Source organism: Ictalurus punctatus, chromosome 9, assembly GCF_001660625.3.
Source record: "Ictalurus punctatus breed USDA103 chromosome 9, Coco_2.0, whole genome shotgun sequence".
NCBI classification, from domain to species: domain Eukaryota; kingdom Metazoa; phylum Chordata; class Actinopteri; order Siluriformes; family Ictaluridae; genus Ictalurus; species Ictalurus punctatus.
The window spans coordinates 9,882,501-9,892,500 of NC_030424.2; the positions used below are offsets into that span (position 1 = coordinate 9,882,501).

The 10,000-nt window shown below is 43.4% G+C and overlaps 1 protein-coding gene across 2 annotated transcripts in view; it reads left to right on the forward strand.

Moving 5' to 3' along the window:
- akt1 (v-akt murine thymoma viral oncogene homolog 1) overlaps positions 1-10,000 on the forward strand; it is a 79,186-nt gene that overhangs the window by 13,969 nt on the left and 55,217 nt on the right. The window contains exons 2-3 of one of the 2 annotated variants that reach the window (XM_017475585.3): positions 7,565-7,643; positions 8,609-8,754. In XM_017475585.3, the coding sequence (XP_017331074.1) occupies positions 8,709-8,754 (46 nt within the window). In that variant the 5' untranslated portion in view covers positions 7,565-7,643; positions 8,609-8,708. The remainder of the gene's footprint in view (positions 1-7,564; positions 7,644-8,608; positions 8,755-10,000) is intronic. The other variant, XM_017475584.3, reaches the window with a different exon arrangement.

Genomic DNA, 10,000 nt, shown 5'->3' on the forward strand with positions numbered 1-10,000 from the left:
ATATGAGAACCGTGGCATCAGGGAAAATCCCGTCAAAACCTCCATATCCTACCCGTGCTCCCGAGGGCGTGTTAATTTAGGCAGAGGAAGATTAACTAATGTAAACCTCGACTCCTTCAAATCCTCCCGTTCGCACGGATTACTCTCCTTTTATATATGGACTATACTGTCTTTTGAATCGCGCATCTTCATTACCTTTACCGCATTTAGTAGACGCGCTTATCCAACACGACGTACAGAAATGCTTTGGAGTCGCTTTCGTAAACACATCCTCGTGCTAGTCCAGTAGGTCAGTGACCGAGAACATTTTGCGAAAATCAGGTGTGTTATATGATTAGTAAATGAGATGAAGGAGCGCTTTTACACCGGGTTCGCCGTCGAGTCTAAATTTATTTTAAACAACTTTTCTACTTTTTTTTTTTTTTTTTTTTTTTTTTTAAAACAGTTAAATAATTTTTTTAAAATTAACTTTAATATTTATTTTATAATATTTATTTAATATTTTTAAATTTATATTTAAATGATTTTTTAAAATGTATTTTCTAGGGGTTTATTTTTTCTACGTTTTTGTCCTACATATTTTTTCTCTAAATTTTTCTTTTTTTTTTTTTCTTTTTTTAAAAAAAACAGTTATATAATTTTTTTAAATTAACTTTAATATTTATTTTATAATATTTATTTAATATTTTTAAATTTATATTTAAATGATTTTTAAAAAAATGTATTTTCTAGGGGTTTATTTTTTTCTACGTTTTTGTCCTACATATTTTTTCTCTAAATTTCTTTTTCTTTTTTTTTTCTTTTCTTTTTTTTTTAAAAACAGTTAAATATTTTTTTTTAATTAACTTTAATATTTATTTTATAATATTTATTTAATATTTTTAAATTTATATTTAAATGATTTTTTTAAATGTATTTTCTAGGGGTTTATTTTTTCTACGTTTTTGTCCTACATATTTTTTCTCTAAATTTCTTTTTTTTTTTTCTTTTTTTTTTTTTTAAAAAACAGTTAAATAATTTTTTAAAATTAACTTTAATATTTATTTTATAATATTTATTTAATATTTTTAAATTTATATTTAAATGATTTTTAAAAAAATGTATTTTCTAGGGGTTTATTTTTTCTACGTTTTTGTCCTACATATTTTTTCTCTAAATTTTTCTCTTTTTTTTTTTCTTTTTTTTTTTTTTAAAAAACAGTTAAATAATTTTTTAAAATTAACTTTAATATTTATTTTATAATATTTATTTAATATTTTTAAATCTATATTTAAATGATTTTTTTTTTAAATGTATTTTCTAGGGGTTTATTTTTTCTACGTTTTTGTCCTACATATCTTTTCTCTAAATTTATTTATTTATTTATTTATTTATTTTTCCGGCCGTGCTGCTCGTGCTGATTTCACGCTCCAGTACACTGTTGAAAGATTTAAATGAAGATGAGTTGAGAAAGTATGTATTGCGCAGAGAAATATATTTGTAGAGTAGTACATTTCATATCCAGTTAATGTTAATATATGACAAAGTCGATGTTGTATATGACCAGTAGAAATGCTTGTGTTAGTGGTGAGTGAATGTGAGACTAACAGGAGGTTTATTAGAGTTCAGTCAATGTTAATATGAATGAATAACATTCAATAAGTTAAGAAATCTTACTGTAATCTTCAGAATTGAGTTCAAGTGTTCGTGTTAATTAGAGTAATGTGTTCTCTGTTTATGAGACCAGTCAGGTATAAAAGCCGGAACCGTCGGTATCGGTTATCGGTATCGGCCGGTGTCACTCTGAATAATCGGTTATCGGTATCGGCTGAGAAATTTAGTATCGGTGCGTTGCTAATAATTTTATGTTCTTTATTTCTGAGACTAAGAACGCTGACGAATACCACCGATCGGGACGGAGTCTAAATATCCGATACTTCCGAATGAAGCGTGTAAAAGTAGGTATGTTTTATTGCTCGGTGTTTATGAGTTGTCAAGTTGAGCTTTCCGTACAGTGTCGTGCATGCGAAAGTCTTGACGAAACTGCTTCGTCATGAAGTAGGGCTTCCTTTCGAGACCGTGTGGCTGATCAGAAAGCTGCCTGGCATGCTGAGTAGGAGAGACCGACGGTATAGTACGTGGAAGTGGCTAATTAATCGTGTTCAGTGCATGAAAGTCGAAAGTTGCGGGCTGGTGGTGTGAGTACTTAGCGTGCCTAGTCACTTCAGATTTCCTGTTCTCTCACCATTGAACCTTTTTTTTTTTTTTTTTTCTTTTTTTAATCTTTCTTTACCCCAAAGTGCCCTAGAAGTTTAACGTCCTAACGCGATAGGAATGAGCGTTTCGGGTCCCGCGAATAGAAGGTCGACATGAAGTGAGTGAGCAGGCACGCAACACTTTTCTGTCTTCGCTTGTGTCAGCCAACGAAGTCCTCTTCTTTCATCAGCTAAGGAAACCGTGTTTTGGAATATGCCCCTGTTTAACCACGCTACAAAATTACCAGCTGCCAAGAGCATACGCCTATCAGCACTGTACAGAGTGATGCAGGGCTGGGCCATCATAGATCATAGACCATAAAGATTTTGCACTCGATTTTCAATAATCTCACACTAGACTGTTAGTTTACGCGCGTAGCGATGCGATTATCGTGACGAGACGCGAATCGACACACGATGGTGTAATCTGCAAAGTTTATTTTTTCCTGTTCGCCGCGACGAGGTTTTAATGTCCACCGACAACCTCTGTAGTGCCGTTTAGCATCGTGCCAGTGTCACGATTTCCCCGAAACTGGCAGCTCGAGCGCTAAAAAGCTACAAAATGACGCCATCCCTGCGCCACTCTACGGTGATTGGCTGCAAATTCAGGAAGCGCTTGATTCGATCTGCAGCGGGGTTTTCTATTGGCGGAGGACGAACTTAATCCACAGTGATGTCACTGACTGGGGGGGGGGTGTAATCCACAGTGATGTCACTGACTGGGGGGGGGGGGGGTGTAATCCACAGTGATACCACTGACTGGGGGGGGGGGGGTGTAATCCACAGTGATGTCACTGACTGGGGGGGGGGTGTAATCCACAGTGATGCCACTGACTGGGGGGGGGGGTGTAATCCACAGTGATGCCACTGACTGGGGGGGGGTGTAATCCACAGTGATGTCACTGACTGGGGGGGGGGGCTTGGTAATCCACAGTGATGTCACTGACTGGGGGGGGGTGGTGTAATCCACAGTGATGTCACTGACTGGGGGGGGGGGGGGTGTAATCCACAGTGATGTCACTGACTGGGGGGGGGGTGTAATCCACAGTGATGTCACTGACTGGGGGGGGGGGTGTAATCCACAGTGATGTCACTGACTGGGGGGGGGGGGTGTAATCCACAGTGATGTCACTGACTGGGGGGGGGGGTGTAATCCACAGTGATGTCACTGACTGGGGGGGGGTGTGTAATCCACAGTGATGTCACTGACTGGGGGGGGGTGTGTAATCCACAGTGATGTCACTGACTGGGGGGGGGGGGTGTAATCCACAGTGATGTCACTGACTGGGGGGGGGGTGTAATCCACAGTGATGTCACTGACTGGGGGGGGGTGTGTAATCCACAGTGATGTCACTGACTGGGGGGGGGTGTGTAATCCACAGTGATGTCACTGACTGGGGGGGGGGGGTGTAATCCACAGTGATGTCACTGACTGGGGGGGGGGTGTAATCCACAGTGATGTCACTGACTGGGGGGGGGGGGGTGTAATCCACAGTGATGTCACTGACTGGGGGGGGGGTGTAATCCACAGTGATGTCACTGACTGGGGGGGGGGTGTAATCCACAGTGATGTCACTGACTGGGGGGGGGTGTAATCCACAGTGATGTCACTGACTGGGGGGGGGGGGGGTGTAATCCACAGTGATGTCACTGACTGGGGGGGGGGGGGTGTAATCCACAGTGATGTCACTGACTGGGGGGGGGGGGTGTAATCCACAGTGATGTCACTGACTGGGGGGGGGGGGTGTAATCCACAGTGATGTCACTGACTGGGGGGGGGGGGTGTAATCCACAGTGATGTCACTGACTGGGGGGGGGTGTGTAATCCACAGTGATGTCACTGACTGGGGGGGGGGTGTAATCCACAGTGATGTCACTGACTGGGGGGGGGGTGTAATCCACAGTGATGTCACTGACTGGGGGGGGGTGTGTAATCCACAGTGATGTCACTGACTGGGGGGGGGGGGGGGGTGTAATCCACAGTGATGTCACTGACTGGGGGGGGGGTGTAATCCACAGTGATGTCACTGACTGGGGGGGGGGGGTGTAATCCACAGTGATGTCACTGACTGGGGGGGGGGGGTGTAATCCACAGTGATGTCACTGACTGGGGGGGGGGGGTGTAATCCACAGTGATGTCACTGACTGGGGGGGGGGTGTAATCCACAGTGATGTCACTGACTGGGGGGGGGGGTGTAATCCACAGTGATGTCACTGACTGGGGGGGGGGGTGTAATCCACAGTGATGTCACTGACTGGGGGGGGGGTGTAATCCACAGTGATGTCACTGACTGGGGGGGGGGTGTAATCCACAGTGATGTCACTGACTGGGGGGGGGTGTAATCCACAGTGATGTCACTGACTGGGGGGGGGGTGTAATCCACAGTGATGTCACTGACTGGGGGGGGGGTGTAATCCACAGTGATGTCACTGACTGGGGGGGGGGTGTAATCCACAGTGATGTCACTGACTGGGGGGGGGTGTAATCCACAGTGATGTCACTGACTGGGGGGGGGTGTAATCCACAGTGATGTCACTGACTGGGGGGGGTACTGACATAATTAATCATGACATAATTAATCATGTTTAATGACTTTTTACTTTTACTTTGAGTAGCAAGCATCGTGACAAGAAATCATAAATATGTGCATCAGCGCACACGGTAAGCACAAACTGCACATTACTGTAAAAAAAAAAAATGGAATGAAAACATTTGTAAACGTGCAACAGTAAAACTCATTAACAACGTGGAACGTGTTTAAGAAATTAAAGCCTTCTCAGAATCCGGGATGTGAAAGATGGCGACGTGTGGAGGACGAGAGGAGAGCTATCGATAATATGCACATCCTCTAGATAAAGCGCGCGCATTAAGAAACGATCCGGGGATCTCCTGAATCCACGTCGTTCCGTTAAACTGAAGACCGATTAAGATCGGAGAACGGATCTTTTTTTTTTTACCCGGCCCTATTGAGTTTATCGTTATTTATTTATTTATTTGTTTGTTTGTTTGTTTGTTTGTTTGTTTGTTTGTGCAGCCCTACAAAAAAAAATCTGTGTCAGTTCTTCGGAACTGCGAAAACACCGTTCTGGTGAGAGGTCCGAGGAGAACGGCCGGACTGGTTCTGGTTCGAGTGGACAGGAAGTCTGCAGGAACTTAAATAGCCACACTTTACCCCCGTGGTGAGCAGAAAAGCTCGGAACAGAACACACAGCACGTCAAACAGGAGTCTGAGGCTACAGTCGGCACAGGTCTCTCCGAAACGGTTTGAGAGACCGTGCGCCCGTGCGCCCGTGCCCGCTAGTAGCCTCCGACTCCCGTCCTTGGCCGACAGAGGTGGAACCCGATACGGTCTTCTGCCGTTGTAGTCGATCCGCATCAGCGTTCAGTGCAGTGTGCGTACTCAGGTGCGTCCCTGCGCTTAACAGATGAGGTGTCCGCTTTTCTCGCGGGAAGAAAATGAGAGAAACCGCCGATTGTTTATCTAGAACAGCGGTCCTCAACACTGGGGGGGCGTGGAGAGAGGGGAAGCCGGGCGCAAGTTGTTTTCAAGAAGGAAACCAAACACGGGCAGGGCATCATTTGGGTGCTCTGTGTATTTGATTGCTTTTTCAAATCGAATGTGCACAAGTGGAAAACCCCGCGTTCCCTCTCTCTCTCTCTCTCTCTCTCTCTGCGTTTTCTTTTCGCCGGGGAGAGGCGGAGCTTCGCCGGCGTTTTCTCTAGCTGTCAGTGCAAACCAGTGTTGCCAGCTTAGCGCGGGTGGAAGCAGTTTGCGTCTACACGGTGGTGTGGTACTCGGTCCCGAGGACTTTTCCATCCCTCCGAATGAGGCGTGTGATTAATTTTAACCACGACAGTTTTACTTGCCTTTTGAGCTAATTAAAGCGCAACGGGCCGTCACGTACAAAAGCGTAGGACGAGAATCCACGTCAAAGGGAAGACCTTTTAATCGTAAAGCTCGAGCCTATTAGCTAGCTCCCATTCCGACACTTCTCCCATCCACGCTGCCTCCGGTTTTGTTTTCTTTTCCTCCACAGTCATGCCAAGGTCTAACGGTTCACATAGACAGGGTAGAGGACCTGCACTGCTGTCTATCGTGTCTCCATTTAGCCCCGGGGATTCAGGAGGAGAGAAGTCCTCTGCCTCATCAGAGCCCTGCGTACTGCTGCCTCATCTGCAAAACTTTTTTTTCTTTATTGTGAGTGTTCTGAAGGCCCGCCCCCTTCTCCCTCCCCTGCCTTTCTCTGCCACGCCCCCTCCCTTCTTCGCACGGCCATCCACGTCCATTTAAACCGCATTTTTCAAAAACATCGAGAGGTAGACTTGAGCCGAAAGAAGGCGGTTTCATGACCCTTTAAATACTACAGGCAACTACATACTTAAAAAAAAAAAAGCAAAAAAAAAACCCAGCTGTTGCTACGTTAGATGAAGATAAATTGGATGGTAATTGAGCATTTCCTTGTCGTTGGTTATGCCTAGAAATGAACAAATGATCAAATTATGGTGCAAATTGAAACATCCCCCCACTGGGAAACAGGTGCGGGGATTCTGGTGCCGTAGTTCTCCACGGAGATCACGCTACACCAAGTGCACAGAGATGTTTATATATTTATTTCCGGCTTATCCTGTGCGCTCGGGCTGATATTTTTAGGCTTGTTCTTTTATTTCTTGGCTTTTGAACTTAGTCATTTAAGTATGACTATTAAGTACTCCTAACACAAATGAACAGGTAAAGCTGATTTCAAAATAATAATAATAATAATAATAATAATCTGGCATCAGGGATATGTTATGCACTTCAGCAATGATCGTGCAAGCCTTCAGGCGTCGCTTTTTTATTTATTTATTTATTTATTTATTTTATCAGTCCCGATGATCGAGGACATCAGTCAGAAACGCAAGCCAGCGTGTATGAAACTTTATGAGTAACGTTATCTTTTCGTCATAACTCAGGAAATCGCGCTTGTTATTTCGAATTCCAGATAATTTAGCGTGAGGTCGCCGCCGACGGTCAAACGATGCATCCGCCTACTCTGACTTGCACACCAACTTACAGTAGTGCTTAAAGTCTTCTTCAGAATTTTCCCTTTCCGCATCAATCCGAGAGAGAACCCAGTTAAACGAACGAGACAAGGATGTTATACTCGGGCGGGGGGGGTGATCCGATGTCACGTACGTATTACGTATGATAATACAGATGATGTTGGGAGCAGATGGGCTGGTTGGAGTATTTCAGAAACGACTAAACTCCTGGGATTTTCACACACATTCATGTTGTTTTTTTTTAAATGTGTAAATTGTTTAAAGATCTTTTTTTTCCCCCGTTTAGTACTGCCCTTCAGATACTAAATAAGAGAGTTGCATGTCTCCGAGGAGGAAAACAATACAAAACAAAACAAACATCCCAGGTAACCACACACAGTATTAAGAATCAAGGGTGTGTAAACTTTTGAATCAGATAAAAAAAATTTTTATTTGAAATAAATTCCGCTATTATCTTGTCTTGTGGGACTCTGTGTAAACATGGGATATGTGAAATGGCTTCTTCGGGACAGATCTAAATAAAACCCGTGGGATTATTTTTTCGATCCGTCTTATTTTGTTAGAACAGTATTAAGATGTAGCAGATCTGCACGGGGTGTACAAACTTTTAGGCACGACTGTGTATATGTAATATTATTGGTGGAAGTAGCAGCGATGATACAGAGGACCGTGCTGGCAGTTTTGGAAGTGTAACGCACCACAGCACTGTCGGATTCTCCAGGCGGAGCGTTGAGGTTGTGTGGTTCTGACTGTGACTCAAAGCACAGGATTATATCAGTGCACTCGTTCTAATACGATTCACAAATAATCGCCATTCACGGGGAAGGTCTTCAGGCCCGAGGACGTTCCTGTATATCGAACATGACGAGCTGCTTTTAAAAAAAATAAATAAATAAATAAATAAATAAATAAATAAATAGGGGGGGGGGGGTCCTTTTAACTTTAAGAGAGAAAAGCGAGGCTGAGAGGGGAACTGCTGTTTATAGCTGATGTGTTGCGAGTGATAACAGGAACTAACTTGTCCCGCAGATGTTTCACAAAATTGCAAGCAACTATAAGTGGTTAAAAGTATGATGGATGTGCAATTATGTCTTGAAATGGCTGTGGCGTAAGAGGAATAAAGCGCTTCGGGGCCTCACGGTAGCTCCGCTTGGCGCTGGGCCGCATCACGCCATTGTGCTGTGTGGGTGTGGAGAGAGTTTTCCAACGTGTGTGTGTGTGTGTGTTTGGAAGCACATGGGTTTCTCATACAGCACAAACTGTATTTAACGTGTTTTTGTAAACGTGATTTATTAAACACGGAGGTGTATTCTGATCTGTGCTCGTCCAGGTAACCTTTGAGAAGAGGCTCCTTGCCCAAGTGAAGGAGATCGTGGGCTTCGGAGCTGCCGCTCTCCCTCTGAGACGCTGACCGTCTTCCTCCGTCCAGCATGACAGACGTGGTGATCGTGAAGGAGGGATGGCTCCACAAACGAGGTGTGTACTTCCATCTTTCTCCAGCGCGTCCTTGCCGGAATGCTGTGAGTAGTAGGGCTGCACCTAACGATCATTTTCATAATCGGATAAATCGGATATTGTTTTAAATAAAATCCACAAACTGAGTGTGTTAAAGTTTTAGTCTGACGTTTTTTTAACACAGCTCTGTTCAGATTTATATATATATATATATATATAAGAAAGAGGAGCAGCGCGGCCTCGTCACTAACACGGATCTCTCCCGTTCTGATAAACAACAGAACTGCCACTGCAAGCGCGCTGCGAATACAGCATCCGATGGCCATAATCCCGACATAAACGAAACCTCTTAAGCGATCCGCGCCCGTTCCCCTTGCGCACCGCGGAGCATTTTGGATGCCCACGCAGGTTTGTGCTCGTGCATCTCTCTCGTGCTACACGGGCTCCACTTTGCAGGTCGCAGTCTCCTTCACGGCGTTTAATCGAAAACGCTCGCCTGTGTCCGAGGACTCGAATCGCACCCTTTCTTCCGCCGTCACTCGACGATCACGCCTCCGTCTCATAGGGACCGCGGGCAGTCTGGGTATTCGAGGAGCGGCGCATTAACACGTGCTTGACGTCGTGTGCCGTCGGAAGGGAAACGGCTTATACTTCCGGTTAGTAAAAAAACCCGCCGCTGTTCCATTTCAGACTATACTAGTAGACCAGAGCTTCTCAACCTTTTGTAACTAAAACCGCCCTAAGCCTCCCCTATCATGACGCATGCCCCCCCCCCCCCCCCCCCAATATATGTGTGTGTGTGTGTGTATATATATATATATATATATATATATATATATATATATATATATATGTATATATGTATATGTATATATGTATGTATATATACATACATATGTGTGTGTTTGTGTGTGTGTGTGTATATATATGTGTGTGTATATATGTGTATATATATATATATATCCACACACACACACACACAATAAAAATATATATATATATATATATATATATATATACATACACACACATATATACATATGTATGTGTGTGACTTAATCTATAATCTGTTTTGATAGATGGATTTTGTGTACTTTCCATAACTTTTATGATTTTTTTTATTATTATTTATTTAATTTTTTTAAAATAACTTTTATAAAACTATATAACAGACAGGTGTGGATCATGAATGATCAAAAGTGTTTCTGAACACTGTAACTACTTTGAACAAGAGAACTTGGCTGTAATAACATGGACTATTTTACAT